Here is a 19,568-nt window from a genome sequence, read left to right as displayed (position 1 = left end):
ATGCCCCCCAAGTCCAATTAGAAAAGAAATGACAGACACCACTGAGAGTGTTCACAGAAAGGAATGCTATACAGTGCTGGAGAGGATGGAAAGATTTCCAGCCTGACTGGATGTCAATGTGGAGGATCCTCCAAAAGCCTAAACCTGGCCCACCACATGGTTCATATATGCCTTTCCAAAGAACTCAATACATTAGAGAGGTACTTGCCCATCAGCGTTGACTGCAGAACCATTTCAAGAATATTAGGGAACCAAGCACGGTGTCCAAGAGCATTGCCATGGGTGAAGAAAATGGGATGTTTGTAGAACGTGAAGTCATTTCAGCCATAGGGAAAATGAAGTCATGCTGTTTGCAGTATGTGGGTTCAACTGAGGCTCATGAGATGGTTCAGTAGATAAGAACATTTGCTTTTCTGGCAGTATCCCCAGGCTTACTCCAGAACACCTCCTGGAGGCTTTCAGTCTCTATTGGTTATAGACCTCAGAGATCCGATGGCCTCTTCTGGCCTCTGTGGGCACTCCACACATGTGTTCCACAGGAATTCAGGTGGATGACAAACAAACACACAAACACAAAATAAAGTATTAGTGGGTGATTTCAAAGATGGATAAAACTTGAGACAAACAGTAATCAAATGAGACCCTACTCAGGAAATCGTTTAACCTTGTGTATTTTCTCTTTATGGTGGGTGCTTGATGTTGTGCACATGGAATCCTGTATTTCATTTCATGAAACTTCAGCAGGAGCTCTGTCCCAGACTAGTAATAATTAAAGGGATGGGGTGAAAGTTTCAAAATGGGAGGAAGTGTGGTGAGAACAGGAGTGTGTTAACTATAACAGTATACACTATAGGGAACATACCAAGTTCAAAGACTTTTATTTTATTTAAAAATAAAAGTCAAGAAGAATAATTTTATTACCACTACAGGTTTTGGCTAATTACTTTTACCTTAAATAACACTACCAGGGGACTTATATCATATGATGTATTTATGTAACATATATTACTATATCGACAACATACTTGAATAACAGCAAAGGTACAAAGAAACAAGCAAAACCCTCTCTATATACTTACTCATGGATAAAATATAACTGACTTTAATTTCTCCAGTCACTTTTAGTGTCTTCAGATATTTACAAGTATAGAAACTATGTCTGACCGTTTTTATATAAATCCTGTGATGTACTTATTAGTCACATTAGCTCAATATATACGAACATATTTACACATTCGTCCAAGTCTTTAAATCCAATGTATTCATGTATATGTGTCTCTATTACCTTCTCTATGTTGAATAGTACTGTGTTCCAAAGTCTAGGGTAGCCCTTACATGACATAGCCAAAATATGTAGAAATTTCCATATCCTTCTGCCTCTGAAGGAAGAGCTGTGGTTTTCCCAGAGAGGTGTACTTGGCAGCATTCTCTCTCTCCCGTTGAGCCTGCCTCTTCATGGCCTCCCTCTCTGGTCTCTGCTCTTCTGTGATGGGCTGTGAGATGACTGGCCCTGGAATGTGGACTTTCCTCCATGGAATTGGTTGGTGGCTGAAGTCTTGTAGTAGATATTGGATTTGAGGTTTGGGGGTTGATGGGGCCTTGTTCTTGTTAGAAGAGTCAAGCTCCCTCTGTAGTGAAGTGTGAGCTGATGCCCTGTAGGATACTGGCCTACAGACAGCTGGCTGAGGCCCAGGGCAAGACTGGATGGGGTGGGTTATGTTAGCTTGTGTGGCACTGGTAGCAATAGGCAGAGCTGGCTTGTCAGAGGCCATCAAAGAAGTGCTGGCAGGAGCTGGTTTAGATGGCTTGAGTGTGGAAGGCTGAGCCGAGTGGGAATGAGGCCTCACAGGGTATACTGCAGGGGGCCTGCGTGAAGCCAGGAAGAGAGGCTTTCTAGAAACCAGTCTGGCTTGCGGCTTGTCCAGGGCTGGAAAAGGCAGAGGTACTAACTTGACCTTCCCAGGTGGGGGCAGCTCATACTGGGATGGAGATGGACACTCCCTGTGAGCATTGCTCTCTGGCCTCTGAGCATTGCTTGGGCTTTTCCCAGGGCCCCGGCCATCACTTGGCACATCAAGAAGGGATGTGGTGGCTGGGCCTGTCCTGGGATCTTTGTTTTTGCTGAGGTTTAGCCGAGCCTGGGAGGAGGAGATGCCAGTTTTCTTCTCACTCTTCTTCCCCAGTGGGTGAAAGACTTGCACGGATTCTAGCATGTGCATGCCGAGATGAGTTCGAGGCTTTTTAAAGCTGTTGTGGCTGAGCTCCGGAGGATTCCTCTTCCTCTTGTTCTTTGGCATGGTCGTGTTTTCTTCTGCCTTGACTATGTTTCTTGACTGCTTCAGCTCCTCTGTTTTCTTGGAGTTGTTTTCTCTGGTTCTCTTGGTCTTGTCTTGCCCCTGAGCCCTAGCTCTGCTGGGCATGTTAGGTGTGCCTTTCTGAGCTTTGCCCTCAAAGTGCTTAGGCATGTTGTCAATAGCCCCTTCACTGGACCCAGCACTGCCCACAGCCTCTTCTTCCTCCACCAGGCCCTGGAGCTGGATTCTGGCCTGAGGAGACCCATCAAGCATCTCAGAGGATTTCGGGCTATTTTTTCTCACTTGGTTCACAGATACACTGATTATGCTGGAGCTTTCCTGGGCCTGATCCCTCCTGGTGTCTTTGGATTGGGTTGCTGTGGGATCTTGGAATTGGTTCATTTCAGTGATTGAGTTGAAGAGTCGGGGAAGGTGAATATCTGCCACCAGTGTAGTCATGTCTGCAAAGTCCATGCTGGAGCTCATTGCATCTTGCAACACCCCAGGCTCATCCTGACCAAGGCTGTTGCTTCCCAAGGTGGCATTGTCAGGAGAAAGCTTCTGTTTTAGGCTCCCTGAATCAGTGTAGTTCAGGGCCTGCTGCATGTTGGCATGTGCTAAAGGGAGAAGTGATGGATCTTGGCTTTCTTTTATGCCCTCATAGGCATACAGAGGATTTGACAGATCAGCTGTCATCAAATCCAAGTCATTATTGTCTGTTTGTTCCAAGCTCAGAGCAGGAGGCAAGGGCAGGAATTCCAAAAAACTGTCAATGGGGGCAGTTAATGACCAGTCCCCATGGACAGGTGGTGTCTTCTGGACATCCTGGGTGCAGGCATTGCAGAGGTCTGGACTCTGCAGCAGACAGAGTGTCTGGGCTGAAGCTGTCAATCCCAGGGTTGTCTCCATTTTCACCACTGAAAAAGAGTCAAGGAAGAAGTCAGTGCCTGGTAAGTGAGGTGCTCCCCACTTTTCAGTGCACCTCAGTACTCAGACCCCCTACAACAGTGGGGAAGGCTTTCCTATGAGCTCTGCTTGAGTAGCACAGGCGGCACGGCACCTCTATTGGGAGACTTGTGACCACTGTCTTATTTCTGGTAACCGTGTGATATCATGTTTTCTCAGATGTTTGTGTTTTCCTCAGTGTTTGTGTGTTGTGTGCATGTATAGTGATCATAGGGAGGTGACAGAATTCCCTTGGGGTGTGGTCCTCCCTTGCCTTCCCCATGTCTCTGTAAGAGTGACCCTCATTTCCGTTGAAGTTAGCAATTAGGCAGCTTGTCTGGTCCATAATTTTCAAGAACTTAATCTTGTCTTCCAACTCTTGGCATTACTCAAATGCCCCCAGTTGCCTGACTTTCTAAATGGGTTCAGGTAACCAAACCCAGTTCCTCACTCCTGCAAGGCAATCATTTCTACAACCATGTATTTCCTCCAGCTCCACATTTCACAGTCTTGTTATTAATGATGTGAAAATTGGTTTAAGAAGGTGAAATCTTTAGCTTGTGTTATATTTGTAGTTTAGAACATATCCTAGTAATCATGCTTGGCTCACTTCAGAATAACCATAGCAAAGAAAAGGATAGAGAGAGGGAGATGGAGAGGAGGAGAGAGAGAGAGAGAGAGAGAGAGAGAGAGAGAGAGAGAGAGAGGAGATAGATAGATAGAGAGAGAGAGAGAGAGAGAGAGAGAGAGAGAGAGAGAGAAGTTTTCCCCAACTTAGCAGTTTTACACTGGTACTCTGTTTATACTGGACTCTCAATGCACTTATGCTTGGAAGAGTCCGGCAGGGCCAGCACTTGGAATCTGTGAGCAATACTTCTTCTTCTAAATAAGATTTGGATTTGCACTGCTCTAGAGTCAGAATTGAACCCAGTGTTCCCAAACAGAAAAGCCTTGGTGTCCTCTACATCCCCGAGGAATAGATATAGGAAGGAGGTGATTGCCGTGTAACGGTGCATGGGAATGATAAGCTAGGTCAGTGATGTGTGTGTCTGTGGTGGTGTCCTTGGACATGTCTTAATGGAGGATGGGTGCCACTCATTGTCCTGCACTGTCAGTCATTATAGAGACTGAAGATGAGGATGGTGAGCCAGGCCAAGGCTGAGCTCTCAGGACTCCCATCCTTTCTCCCTGAGGACATCCACTGCTGAAAGGTCGAGCTGTGTCTGCTTTGTGTGCTGATCTCACTCCTCCCCTCCTGGCTTTACTCACCTTGAAGACTGGTGTCTGGCATGTCTTGAGCAGGTGTGGGATAGTAGATGGCAGTGGTGGTGAAGGGTGTTTGGACATTCATTGGCTGAATCTCCTTTGGCATCACCACCATCCCTGGTTGCAGGGCAGAGGCCTGACCCCCAGAGTAGGACACAGAGCCACAGGCCTGCAGGCACTGCCTGTGTTCTCCAGCCATCAGAGGGCCCAGGCTGTTGATGTCATTGTCATAGACCTGGCTGCCCTCCTGGTAGGAAGGTGCCAGGCTGTATCCTTGATTTGGCACCTGTGGTGGTGTGGCCTGAACAAGGCTGGCAGACAGTGTTGGATAGGAGAGGACTAAGGAATTGGGATCTAAAATATTGTCACCCTGGGCTGTCATAGACAAGGAGGAGAATGTGGTATTCTGGTCAATGACAGTTACAGTGAAGTCCTGGAGTGCAGCTCCCCTCCTGTCAGTGCTTCCCGTGGGATCCCACTGGAGAACACCTAAATAGGAGAGTGCTGAGGCAGAGCTCTGGCCCTGGTCAGTCAGCGCAGTCACCATGGTTGTGCCAGCTGGTAAGTAGGGGTAAGCACTGTCCATGAGCTGCTGGGAACAAGTGCTGGAGTCTGATGGCAGGAGCCATGCTGAACTCAGAGCTGGGGTGGAGACCCTGGAGAAGTTGCACACACTTCCTGCTAAGGGCGTGGCATTCCTCAGCACAGGCACAGAGGGCTGCAGAGCACATTCTTTCCCAAAGAAAGGTGCACTTTGGAAATTTTCTGTAGGAAGCAAGAGGACAATGGGAAAAAATGATGAGATGGCAGGTTTGTAGTTTCCTGTGGGGAGCCATGTAAGGAAATGGGACCAAATAAAGAAACCCATTCTAACCTGGAAATCAGAGCTAGTTAGAAACACACCCTGGCTCTGGGACACATGCCAGTGAAAGAAACACTTTAGCCCTCAACACAGAACCTAAGAAGCATACCCTGACCCTGATACCAGAGCAAAAGAAACACACTTTGTCCCTCAATTCAAATCCAGTGAAAGAATATGCCCTGGCCCTAAAATTAGATCCAAATGCTAAAAGGAATTAATGAGAAATCCCACCCACCCTCTGAGACTGCAACTGTTTCCTGAGACAGAGCCTGCCAGCACCCAATTGGACTAAAAGGTTAGTCTTTATCCTCATACCTGAACACCCCAGCCTCTAGGTTTTGGGCCCTGGGGCACAACCCTACACCCACACAACACCACCCATTGCAGTCCCAGTTACAGTTCAGTGGGCAGACAGACCTCCTGCAGGGAGTTCAGACTACCGCCATCCCCCATCAGGCCCTGTAACCCACAAGCCCCAACTCCCTCAAATCCCACTCACTCTCCGGGACTGCAAGTGTTCCCTGAGACAGAACCTGCTGGTGCCAGATTGGGCTAAGAGCTACTCCCTGACATAGAGCCCACAAGCACCAATTGGACTAAGAGCTGCTCCTTGAGACAAAGAGTCCACCGGCCCCAATTAGACCAAGAGCTCCCACTGTAACAAGAGAGGCTCCCTCAGACACAGACACCACTTTCACCAAGTGGAGAAAGAGGTGGGTAGACACCATTGCAAAAATACAGTCAACAACATAAGAACCAATATGGCACCATCAGAACCTACTTCAGCAAGACCTGTACATCTGAACACAAAAGAAAGAGAAGGAATTGAACTTAAAATGACCTTAAGAAGATGATAGAGATCTTTAAAGAGAAAATGAAAAATTCCCTTAAAGAATTCAAGGAAAAGTCAAACAAAAAATGGGAAGAAATCATAAATCCCTTGAAAGCCAAGAGAAAGCAATTAAACAAATGAGGGAAGCAGTTCAAGATATGAAAACTGAAATTGAGACAATAGAGAAGACACAAACTGAGAGAAGGGTGGAAGTGGAAAATATGAGTAAATGAATAGGAACTACAGATGTAAGCACAACCAACAGAATGCAAGAGATGGAAGAGCAGATCTCTGGCGTTGAAGATACAGGAAATAGAATAATCAGTCAAAAAACCACTAAAGCCAACAAAGTCGTCACCCAAAATGTCCAGGAAATTTGGGACACCATGAAAAGACCAAACCTATGAATAATAGGGATAGAAGAAGGAGAAGAACACCAACTCAAGGCACAGAAATTATATTCAACAAAATCATAGAAGAAAAGTTTCCCAACTTAAAGAAGGAAATGCCTATAAAGATTACAGAACACCAAATAGACTGGATCCAAAAAAAATGTCCCCTCACCACATAATAATCAAACCACTGAACATACAGAATAAAGAAAAATATAAAGAGCTGCAAAGGAAAAAGGCCAAGTAACATATAAAAGCAGACCTATAAGAATAACACCTGACATCTCAATGGAGACCCTAAAAGCCAGAAGGTCCTGGACACACATTATGCAGAAACTAAGAGACCATGGATGCCAACCCAGACTATTATACCCAGCAAAACTCTCAATCAACATAGACAGAGTAAACAAAATATTCCATGATAAAACCAGATTTAAACAATATCTTTCCACAAATCCAGCCCTGTAGAAAGCACTAGAAGGAAAAATCCAACCTAAGGAAGTTAGATACACCCATGAAAACACAGGCAATAGATAGTTCCACACCAACAAATACTAAAGAAGGGAAATATACAACACTACCTCCAAAAATAACAGGAATTAGCAATAACTCATCATTAATATCCATTAATATCAATGGTCTCAATTCACCTATAAAAAGACACAGGCTAACAGAATGGATACAAAAACAAGATCCATCCATTTGCTGCCTACAAGAAACACACCTCAACTTCAATGACAAACACTACCTCAGAATAAAAGGCTGGGAAGACTTTCCAATCAAATAGATTTAAGAAGCAAACTGGTGTAGCTATCCTAATATCTAATAAAATAGACTTCAAACTAAAATCAATCGAAAGAGATGGGGAAGGACATTTCATATTTATCACAGGGAAAATCCAACAAGATGAAATATCAATTCTGAATATTTATGCCCCAAATAAAAGGGCACCTACATTTGTAAAAGAAACATTACTAAAGCTTAAATCACACATCAAACCCCATACACTAGTAGTGGGAGACTTCAACACCCCACTCTCACCAATGGACAGGTCTGCCAGACAGAAACTTAACAGAGAAATAAGGGAACTAACAGACATTATGACTCAAATGGACTTAATAGATATCTATAGAATATTCCACCCTAACACAGAAGAATATACCTTCTTCTCAGTACCCCATGGAACCTTCTCCAAAATCAAGCACATTCTTGGTCACAAAGCAAATCTCAACAGATACAAAAACATGAAATAACCTCCTGTATCTTAATTGACCACCATGGCCTAAAGTTAGATTTCAACAACAACAAAAATTACAAAAAGCCTACAATCTCATGGAAACTGAATAACGCCCAATTGAATCACCAATGGGTCAAGGAAGAAATAAAGAAAGAAATTAAAGACTTCCTAGGATTCAAAGAAAGTGAATGTACAACTTACCCAAACTTATGGGACACTATGAAATCAGTACTAAGAGGAAAATTCATAGCACTAAATGCCCACATAAAGAAGCTGGAGAAATCTCACACTAGTGAGTAGTTTATAGTACATCTGAAAGCTCTAGAACAAAAAGAAGCAAACTCACCCAGGAGAAACAGATGCCAGGAAATAATCAAATTGAGGGCTGAAATCAATAAAATAGAAACAAACAGAACAATACAAAGAATAAATGAAACAAAGAGTTGGTTCTTTGAGAAAATCAACAAGATAGATAAACCCTTATCCAAATTAATGAAAAACCAGAGAGAGAGCATCAGACATGAAAAGAGAGATATAACAACAGACAACAAGGAAATCCAGAGAATCATCAGGTCATGCTTCAAAAACCTGTACTCCACAAAATTGGAAAATCTGAAAGAAATGGATGATTTTCTGGATAGGTACCACATACCAAAGTTAGTCAAGACCAGATAAACTATTTAAATAGACCAATAACCCCTAAGGAAATAGAAATGATCATTAAAAGTCTCCCAACCAAAAAAAGCCCAGATCAGTTGGTTTTAGCTCAGAATTCTACCAAATTTTCAAAGAAGATCTAATACCAATACTCTTCAAATTTTTCCACACAATACAGATAGAAGGAACATTACCAAACTCTTTTTATGAGGCTACAGTTACCCTCACACCCAAACCACACAAAGATGCAACAAAGAAAGAGAATTACAGAACAGTCTCTCTCATTAACATTGATGCAAAAATACTCAATAAAATACTGGCTAACCGAATCCAGGAACACATAAAAAAATTATACCATGACCAAGTAGGCTTCATCCCAGGGATGCAAGGATGGTTCAACATATGAAAATCTGTCAATGTAATACACCACATAAAAAAAAACTGAAATAAAAAAAATACATGATCATCTCATTAGATGCTGAAAAGGCCTTTGACAAAATCCAACACCCCTTCATGATAAAGGTTCTAGAGAGATCAGGAATACAAGGAACATGCCTAAACATAATAAAGGCAATTTACAGGAAGACAACAGCCAACATTAAATTAAATGGAGAGAAACTCAAAGAATTCCACTAAAATCAGGAACAAGACAAGGCTACCAATCTCTCCATAATTATTCAACATAGTACTTGAAGTTCTAGCTAGAGCAATAAGACAACAAAAGGAGATCAAGAGGATACAAATTGGAAAGAAAGAAGTCAAACTTTCACTATTTGCAGATGGTATGATAGTATACATAAGTGACCCCAAAAATTCTACCAGGGAACTCCTACAGCTGATAAACTCCTTCAATAATGTGGCAGGATACAAGATTAACTCAAAAAAATCAGTAGCCCTCCTATATACAAATGATAAATGGGCTGAGAAAGAAATCAGAGAAACATCACTCTTTAAAATAATAGCCACAAATGATATAAAATACCTTGGGGTAACTCTGACTAAGCAAGTGAAAGACCTGTATGATAAGCACTTTCAGTCTCTGAAAAAGAAATTGAAGAAGATATCAGAAAATGGAAAGATCTCCCATGCTCATGGATAGGTAGAATTAACATAGTAAAATGGCAATCTTACCAAAAGCAATCTACAGATTCAATTTAATCCCCATCAAAATTCCAAAACAATTCTTCACAGACTTGGAAAGAAAAATACTTAACTTTATATGGAAAACCAAAAAACCTAGGATAGCTAAAAGAATCTTGTACAATAAAGCAACCTCTGGAGGCATCATGATCTCTGACCTCAAGCTCTATATAGCTACAATTAAAAAAAACAGCTTGGTACTGCCATAAAACCAACACATGGAGCAATGGAATCAAATTGAAGACCCTGACATTAATCCACATACCTATGAACATATGAACAAAGAAGCCAAAAAAGTACCATGGAAAAAAGAAAACATCTTCAACAAATGGTGCTGGCATAACTGGATATCAATGTGTAGAAGGCTGTAAATAGATCCATATCTGTCACCACGTACAAAACTTAAGTCCAGGTGGATCAAAGACTTCAACATAAATCTGGTTACACTGAACTTGATAGAAGAGAAAGTAGGAAGTAGTCTTGACTGCATCGGCACAGGAGATCACTTCCTAAATATAACACCAGTAGCACAGACTCTGAGAGCAACAATAAATAAATGGGACCTCCTCAAACTGAGAAGCTTTTGTAGAGCAAAGGACATGGTCAATAAGACAAAACGACAGCCTACACAATGGGAAAAGATCTTCACAAACCCTACATCTGACAAAGGGCTGATCTCCAAAATATATAAAGAACTCAAAAAGCTAGACATCAAAATACTGAAGAATCCAATTAAAAAATGGGCTACAGTGCTGTGAGATGTTCTGTATAGCAAATGTGTTGCTCTGATTGGTTGGTAAATAAATCACTGATTGGCCATTGGCCAGGCAGGAAGTATAGGCGGGACAAGGAGGAGAAAAAAGCTGGGAAGTGAAAGGCTGAGTCAGAGAGACACTGCCAGCCGCCACCATGATAAGCCGCATGTGAAGATGCCGGTAAGCCACGAGCCATGTGGCAAGGTATAGATTTATAGAAATGGATTAATTTAAGATGTAAGAACAGTTAGCAAGAAGCCTGTCACGGCCATACAGTTTGTAAGCAATATAAGTCTCTGTGTTTATTTGGTTGGGTCTGAGTGGCTGTGGGACTGGCGGGTGAGAGAGATTTGTCCTGACTGTGGGCCAGGCAGGAAAACTCTAGTTACAAACAGAGACTTCTCAACAGAAAAATCTCAAATGGCTGACAGGCATTTAAGGAATTGCTCAACATCCTTAGTAATCAGGGAAGTGCAAATCAAAACAACTCTGAGATACCATTTCACACCTGTCAGAATGGCTAAGATAAAAAACACTGAAGACAGCTTATGTTGGAGAGAATGTGGAGCAAGGGGAATACTCCTCCACTGTTGGTGGGAATGCAAACTGGTACAGCCACTCTGGAAATCAGTATGGTGGTTTCTCAGAAATTTGGGAATAAGTCTTCCTCAAGACCCAGTTATACCAGTCTTGGGCGTATACCCAAGGAATGCCCAATCTTACCACAAGGACACATGCTCAACTATGTTCATATCAGTATTATTTATAATAGCAAGAACCTGGAACACAACCTAGATGCCCCTCAACTGAAGAATGGATTAAGAAAATATGGCACGTATACACAATGGAGTACTATTCAGAAGTTAAAAAAAATGATATCTTGAAATTTGCAGGCAAATGGATGGATCTAGAAAATATCATCTTGAGTGAGGTAACCCAGACTCAGAAGGACAAACAAAGGTGTTAATTGACTTGAGGTGGAGGATTAGGAAAGAGGTGATGTGTGTGATTCTAGGTTTCTAGGCTGAACAAATTGTATACAGAGATGTGTCATTTTTGGAGATGAGGAATTCAGGTCAGAGAGAGCTGACCTAAGTGGAGACCAAGGGTTCTGTGTTAGATAGGGAGTTTGAGGTACCTCCTGGATGTCCAGGTAGCTGTTGGGTGCAATGAGGTAAATGAGTCTGGCAATCACAGGAAAGATCTGCACTGGTGATGGCACCCTGGAAACCATGATGAGAGAGAATCTGCCCCCAAGAGTCCCAGATAGAGGCTAGGTTCCAACAGTGTGAGCCAATGACATGCAGAGAGCACTTAGTGTGTTTAACAAGGTTCCAGGATGGCTCAGGTCACAACCATCTTAGATCTTCACTGTTTGTAACTTCACTGTTTGTACCTCAGGGACACCAAGTGACAGATGACAAGCAGAATACTGCCACTGAGTAACAGTCCCCAGATGAACATATGCTCTCATAGAAATCACCTGAGATAATAGCACCATGAAGATTTGCCTTTACGTGCTTGGCCTGAATCATCTGCAGCTGCCTAGGTGGTGAAAAGAGCCCTCAAAGACGCGTTGGTAACAAAGCAAACAGGATCACAAACACCCACAGCCAGATGCTTTCTCAGGCTGCATCTCTAGTGCTCTCAAGACTTGAGGGCCTAATCCCATGGCAGGCTTCAGAAATAAAACTCATGTGTCTGGCTTGAGCTCACTGCATAGATCACAGATGTACTGCTTCCAGAGTTCATGCAGAGGGAGGAAGAGACTGTATCTGTCACAAAGTCAGAAACATGAGCTTGGGATTTCCAGTGTTCAGGAAGACAGCTCGGCTCAGGGCTGAGAATGAGCATGAGGGAGCACTTGAGACTTCATGTAAGCCCTAGGATCCCCAATGACAATGTGGCCAAAGCTTAGTGCATTCCCCTCCTTGAACCTCAATTTCTTCCCTGGCAGAACCTTCTCAAGGCTAAATTTCTGCTTTTGAGAAGGGAAGAGGGAGCCCTTTGCTTTGATTCTCTTCATGCTGGCCAGTTGTAGATGTGATGGTGGAATCCCTGGCTCAGACTAGGAATAGGATCTGAAGGTGGAGATATAACATCAGCCATAACAATCCAGGTGCTGTTCATTCAATGTCCTTTGCCCAAGAGAAACTGTGGGATATTGGATGTGTGTTCATGGGGTATCAAAGAAAGAAGGCACAGAGCACTCTAAGAATGATTTTAGACTTTATCACCTTCAGAGGGGGTCCATCTCTATGGACTGAAACACTGTAGATAAGCAAAGGACCCTTTTATTGTTATGCAATTCACAACTTTAGCAAGTCAATTCCATATACCTCTTATCTAAGCCCCTCAATGAGACAATGCCAAATGCAAATTCTCAGTAAAGGAATACCACAGTTTTCTGGGTTGTCCCTAAACCAAGTTTTCATAGGCTTTGAACTCCTAGCAAACATTCAGATAAGACTTCAAACAGGAGATAATTGAGACAGGAGGTAGCAATCACAAAAGGCAGATCAAAGCTAGGTGCTAACACTCAGGAATCAAACCAGCTGAAGTTCTGCAGAAATTCTCCCAACATATGCCCCTTTTTACATGCAACAATTAATTATTTTGGAGGTTATGTAGCTTCACAGCAAATATAGCCTTTTCTCTATCTTTCTGTTTTACAATCTTATATAAGTAAATCAAAACACATCTTAAAGCCAATAAGGTTACTGTTGCTAGCAAAAGAGTAACACTTGCTCAAACAAGAAATCTATTAAAGTGATGTACAGGGTTGAATGAGGTTATAGTATCTGCAAGGCTTTCCATAACATCCATTCTTGTCATATCAGGTAACTTTAAAAAAATTCTTACTTTCTTGCTGTAAATCATAAATCATTTGAGAAGAGTTAGGGTGACCCATCAAATGCATCTAAATCTTTTCCCAACCATACTTGCTTTCATTAAATTTAAAGGAGTAATACAATAACATTCCAATCACATTTTAACTTTATTTGCTCCTTTGATAGTTCTAACTGATCTCTCAACAATATACCAGCTTGTCTCAAATCAGCTAATTCATTAACTATCTCATTATCTATTTTATTTTGTTCAGTCCAAAGTTCTGTAGAATGCTTATGCCAGTTTCTAACAAACCCAGTAGGTGGAATTTCTTTATGAAGCACCACTCTGGCTGTTGCACCAGTAGCAGTCAATGCAATAATTCTCATAATAACTGCAAAAATCAATCCAACCATTTGATGTATTCTTCTTAATATTCTTTCAGCTAGCTTCTGTACCAGGTTCATCAAATGTGTGTGCCTTGACATGACATCGACAACTTCACTGGTATCCAGATTGTTGCCCTTGCTCTAAGAATATATAAACTTTGAAATAGTAAGTTTAAAGACATACTAGAATTAACACAGGTATGAAGGGTACAGCATTCACAAGTGATGCAATAATTATTACGGCACAATTGTACAGGCCCATTTAGTAGCTAGTAAGGTAATGGTACACAAGCCATAAAAGGATGGCTTTCAATCAGTCTAAAAGACAAAGCATACTTACCATCCTTAATGTGTAACTTTTCTTCCCATACTTTAAGAGGATGGGAGGTGACCAGGCCTGTACGCCCACCCTGCACCAATTGGGAACAGGTGAGGCCCCAGTCTCCAGACTGCTCAGCCCAGTTCACTAGCCCCCTAGGCCCTGAAGGCACATTCAGTGCCACTCTCTGCACCAGTGCAGCTCCAGAGACTGGGCATCAGCCTCCTCCTACCCCTACCTCTGGCCAACCATCCTGTTAGGCACCAGTGACCACCAGAGCCATATGCCTTATCCTGGACCAATTGGGAAGAAGAGCAACCACGGGACCTAGAGGGTCCACCTGCACCAATTGGAAGAAGAGTGATCTGGAGCTCCACCTGTTTATATTAAAGGAAGAAATGGGTAGACTGCAGTGTAAGAACACATTAAACAACATAAAGAGCAATGCAGTACCATCAGAACCTAGTAATCCTACAACAGCCAAACCTGAACATCCCAAAGCAGATGTTCCAGAAGAAAATGACCTTAAAAACAACTTTATAAAGATGATAGAGGCCCTAAAAGAGGAAATGAAAAATTCCCTTAAGAAATGGAGGAAAAAACAAACAAACAGTTGGAGGAAATCAATAAATCTCTTTAAATCAATAGAACCAAGAAATAACAACCAAACAAGTGAAGGAAACAGTTCAAGACTTGAAAACTGAAATAGAGGCAATAAAGAAACTCAAACTTAGGGAATTAAGGAAAAGGAAAATCTGAATAAATGAACAGAAACTACAGAGGCAAGCATTACCAACAGAATAAAAGTAATGGAAGAGAGAATATCAGATTGAGGATACTATAGAGGAAATAGATTCATCGGTCAAAGAAAATGTTGAAATCCAGCAAATTTTTAACACAAAACAACCAGGAAATCTAGGACACCATGAAAAGACCAAACTTAAAAATAATAGGGATAGAAGAAGGAGAAGAATTACAGCTCAAAGGTACAGAAAATATTCAACAAAATTATAGAAAAAAGCTTTCCCAACCTAAAGACAGACATGCCTATGAAGGTACAAGAAGCATATAGAACGTCAAATAAACTGGACCACAAAAAAGTCCCATTGTCACATAATAGTCAAAACACTATACATACATAATAAAAAAAGAATATTAAGAGCAACAAAGGAAAAAGGTCAAATAACATATAAAGGCAGACTTATCAGAATTACACTTGAGTTCTCAATGGAAACTCTGGAAGCCAGAAGGTCCTGGACAGATGTTATGCAGATACTAAGAGAGCATAGATTCCAGCCCAGACTATTATACCCAGCAAAGCTTTCAATCACTGTAGATGGAGAAAACAAGATATTCCATGATAAAACCAGATTTAAACATTACATATCCACAAATCCAGCCCCACAGAAAGTACTAGAAGGAAAACTCCAACCCAAGGCAGTTACTGCAACTAACAAAACACTGGCAATAGATAAAGTTACACCAGCAAATCCCAAAGAAGGGAAACACACACACTACCACCACCAAAACAAACAACAAACAAAAAAACAGGAATTAACAGTCACTGGTCATTAATATCCCTTAATATCAATGGATGCAATTCACCTGTAAAAAGACAAAGGCTAACAGAATGGATACAAAAACAGGATCCATCTTCCTGCTGCATACAAGAAACATACCTCAACCTCAAAGACAGACACTACCTCAGAGTAAAAAAAGGCTAGGAAAAAATATCCAATCAAATGGACCTAAGGAACAAGTGGGTGTAGTTATCCTAATATCTAACACAACAGACTTCAAACGAAAATCAAACAAAACAGATGAAAAAGGGCATTTCATATTCATCACAGGAAAAATCCATTAAGATGAAGTCTCAATTTTGAACATTTATGCCTCTATTACAAGGGCACCTACATTTGTAAAAGAAACATTACTAAAGTGCAGCTGGAGTTATCTCCAGTCCCACCTGGACCCGGAGCCACTCAGACCCAAATAAACACACATAGAGTCAGTGCCTGGTAAGAGAGATGATCCCTCCTTTCAGTGGACCTCAGCACTCAGGCTCCTGTAGCAGTGGGCCAGGCATTCCTATGAACTCTGCTTGAGTGGCAAGTGTAGCATCTCTGTTTACAGACACTTAGTAACTACTCAGTTGTTTCTGGTGACCACGCAATGTCTTATTTTCTCAGATGTTTGTGTGTTCCATATCATTTATTGGTGTTAGCATGCATAGTGGTCATGGGGAGGTTACAGAATTCTCTTGGTGTGTGGTCCTTCCTTGTCCTCCTTTTGACTTTGAAACAGTTCCTCTCAGTTATTTGGAAGTGTGCCATTAGGCAGTTTGTCTGGTCTATAATTTCCAAAACTTACACAATCTGCTTACTTCTTTCAAGTAGTGGCATTACTCATGTGCAACCAGATGTTTGGATTTTTTGGGTTTTCAGTGTGCAAACCCAGTCCTTTACTCCTGAAATGCAAGCCATTTAAGAACCCCAACTTTCCTCAAGCTCCCATTTCACAGACGTGTTATAAGTGATATGAAAATTACTTGAAGAAAGTGAAATAGTGTGGCTTGAGTGTGACTTTGTTATAGAGAACATGGGTACATGATCATGGACTTGTGTCATCACTGAAGAATCACAGAGAAAAAGAAAGAGAATAAGAGAAGATACAGTAAGAGAGTGAGTACATATGAGTGAGTGAGTGACAGAGAGAGAGAGAGAGAGAGAGAGAGAGAGAGAGAGAGAGAGAGAGAGAGAGAGAGAGAGAGAGAGAGAGAGACAGAGAGAGATATTTGCAGTTGTGTTGCTCAGGTATCCGATTTCAACTCAGAGAAAATCAAGTGCTAACCAAATATAAAATTCTTGATGTCTTCTAGAGCCCTGAGCACTATCCTAGAAATGAGGTGATTATAGTGTGATGGAGCATGGCACTGATTGGCTTAGGCAGTGACGTGTGTGTCTGTGGTGTGGTTGCTGGTCATGTCTTAATGAAGGATGGATGTCAGCCCCTATCATGCATGTTTCTTACTTTTGAGATGGACGTTGAGGATGGTGAGCCAGGCCAAGTCTGAGCACTCAGGACCCCCATCCTTTCTCCCTGAGGACATCCACTGCTGAAAGGTTGAGCTGTGTCTGCTTTGTGTGCTGATCTCACTCCTCCCCTCCTGGGTTTACTCACCTTGAAGACTGGTGTCTGGCATGTCTTGAGCAGGTGTGGGATAGTAGATGGCATAGGTGTTGAAGGGTGTTTGGACAGTTTTTGGCTGATTATCCTTTGGCATCATCACCATCCCTGGTTGCAGGGCAGAGGCCTGATCCCCAGAGTAGGACACAGAGCCACAGGCCTGCAGGCACTGCCTGAGTTCTACAGCCATCAGAGAATCAGAGTATTGATGTCATTGTAATAGACCTGGCTGCCCTCCCGGTAGGAAGGAGCCAGGCTGTATCCTTGATTTGGTACCTGTGGTGGTGTGGCCTAAACAAGGCTGACAGACAGTGTTGGATAAGAAAGGTATAAGGCAATGGGATCTAAAATATTGTCACCCTGGGCTGTCATAGACAAGGAGGAGAATGTGGTATTCTGGTCAATGACAGTTACAGTGAAGTCCTGGAGTGCAGGTCCCCTCCTGTCAGTGCTTCCCGTGGGATCCCACTGGAGAACACCTGGATAGGAGAGTGCTGAGGCAGAACTCTGGCCCTGGTCAGTCAGTGCAGTCACCATGGTTGTGCAGGCTGGTAAGTAAGAGTAGGCACTGTCCATGAGCTGCTGGGAACAAGTGCTGGAGTCTGATGGCAGGAGGCATGCTGAACTCACAGCTGGGGTGGAGACCCTGGAGAAGTTGCACACACTTCCTGCTAAGGGCGTGGCATTCCTCAGCACAGGTGCAGAAGGCTGCAAGGCACATTCTGTCCCAAAGAAAGGTGCACTTTGGAAATTTTCTGTAGGAAGCAAGAGGAAAGTGGGAAGAACAGTGAGATGTGGAATCTGCGTGGCTTCCCGTGAGGAGCTTTGTTAACTGCAGTTTGTAAAATCTGGGAGAGTCTGAGACCTATTTTCCCTCACACATCCCAAACAAATGGTTCAGAATGATTCTTGGTAATGGATAGGATGACACTCATTTGATGAGCTGCCTGTTCTTCCTGTGTGGGCAAGCACTTCCTAGTTGATCCATGTTGACCCTTGCTCTGACCTAGACAACACCCTTCTTTGCCTTGCTTTGTGTTGTTCTGATACCTGCTGTGGTACTGCCTCACACCTTTGTCTCAGAACAGAAATGTTTAAAGTAGGAGAACCTTAGACAGCTTCTCATGCCTGTGCCTTTGTCCTTTTCTGTGCAAATCTTTCTCTATGTATATATAGAGAGATTCTCTACCTAGATCAGTCTGACCTTGAAATCACACAGACTGGCCTGCCTCTGCATCAGAGTGCTGGCATTGTAGGTTCTTTCCATGTCCTCCAGGCTTGGCTCTACTCTGAGTTTTCTTAATGAAATGATGTATCAGGAATTTCATAGATAAGAACTATATTTAGCTAAGTATCCCTTGGTCATCTAGCTCCTCCTGTTCCCCACTATATTTTATGTAAGTCATTACCTCTTCCTTTTTTTTATATAAATTCAGCACACATCCAATATGACTGCATAAATACAACCTGCTGATAACATTTCATGTCGATTTCTTATGTTTCATGTGACATCTTGGGATTTATAATGTAGCATGTGGTTCATCCCTGAATAAGATTGTTTCTTAATTTAATAGTTGGTTAAATTTAGTCTTCAATGAACACTTTCACAGTATTTGTTAATTTCTTGTAACTCTCCTAGTTGGGAATCCTTGTGAGAACTCCTGCACACACTGGTGTGTCAGTTCTTGTCCAGAGAACAACTGACTGTGGAGTACTCAGCCCATGTTGATAACATCCAACACAACCAAAAGATATGGAGAATGCTGTGGAAGATGGGCTGGATAGAGTGTAAGAGCCAGGGACTAGAGCTGGATAGTGTTTTCTACATGTGATAGGAAACCTTTACCTAGACTAATCTCAACAGTGTGGCTGCATAATAATGGGTTGGGATATGATAATGTCTCATGCCTTTTAATTTAATCTGTCGTTATCTGTAACATTCAGTTCCTAACTGCCTTTGTGTACCTCCAGGGTCATGTCTGCAGTTTGTCCTTTTTTATATCCATATTTTCTAACCCCAGTAAGAACCAAATCTAAATGTGACATTCAATACCAGATATCTCTATCAGCATCAATAATATACCCATTACACAAAAAATTTAAAAGGTAGTAAAATAAGGGAGAAGTGATCTCATTTTTTTTTAATGTTTTAAAATTTCTTTCCTTACCTGCCATGTTCAGAGGGAGAGTACCAGCAATCTACATTACAATTGAGCAAGAGAATTGGTTGTCCTTGTCTGATCAGCTGACCTGAGTCACAAGTGTGTCCACTATCAGACAGCACTTACTGGTCACTGGTCACAGGTGACCTGTGATGATCCAAATTTGTTTACAGGCATCGCCATGGCAACCACAAGAACCTACCAGGTGATGGTAGGGTTGGAGGGAGAATGATGTCGTAAACAGGGCAGCAGCCAATGGGAAGTTGGATTCTGAGCTAACAGATGGAATTGGTTGGAGAGAAT

The 19,568-nt window shown here is 42.2% G+C and overlaps 1 protein-coding gene across 1 annotated transcript; it reads right to left on the bottom strand.

The window, feature by feature from the left end:
- Positions 1-861: 861 nt before the first annotated feature.
- On the bottom strand, positions 862-5,388 carry LOC131922946 (uncharacterized protein C2orf78 homolog). The gene is made up of 2 exons (XM_059277817.1): positions 4,509-5,388; positions 862-3,211 (listed from the first exon to the last, which is right to left on the bottom strand). Exons 1-2 carry the CDS (start codon positions 5,371-5,373, stop codon positions 1,332-1,334), a joined length of 2,745 nt encoding a protein of 914 aa, XP_059133800.1. The 5' UTR covers positions 5,374-5,388; the 3' UTR covers positions 862-1,331.
- Between the last annotated feature and the right edge of the window lie 14,180 nt (positions 5,389-19,568).

Source organism: Peromyscus eremicus, chromosome 1 (genome assembly GCF_949786415.1).
Source record: "Peromyscus eremicus chromosome 1, PerEre_H2_v1, whole genome shotgun sequence".
NCBI lineage: Eukaryota > Metazoa > Chordata > Mammalia > Rodentia > Cricetidae > Peromyscus > Peromyscus eremicus.
The sequence above is the reverse complement of the archived record's forward strand: the minus strand, read 5'-3'. Positions and strand labels throughout refer to the sequence as shown.

Excerpts from the sequence above, each read along its gene's own strand:
- LOC131922946 (XM_059277817.1), bottom strand. The coding sequence starts at position 5,373 with ATGGGTTTCTTTATTTGGTCCCATTTCCTTACATGGCTCCCCACAGGA. Across the intron at positions 3,212-4,508 it reads GCCAGACACCAGTCTTCAAG|TGGTGAAAATGGAGACAACC; the intron begins GTGAGTAAAGCC and ends ACTCTTTTTCAG.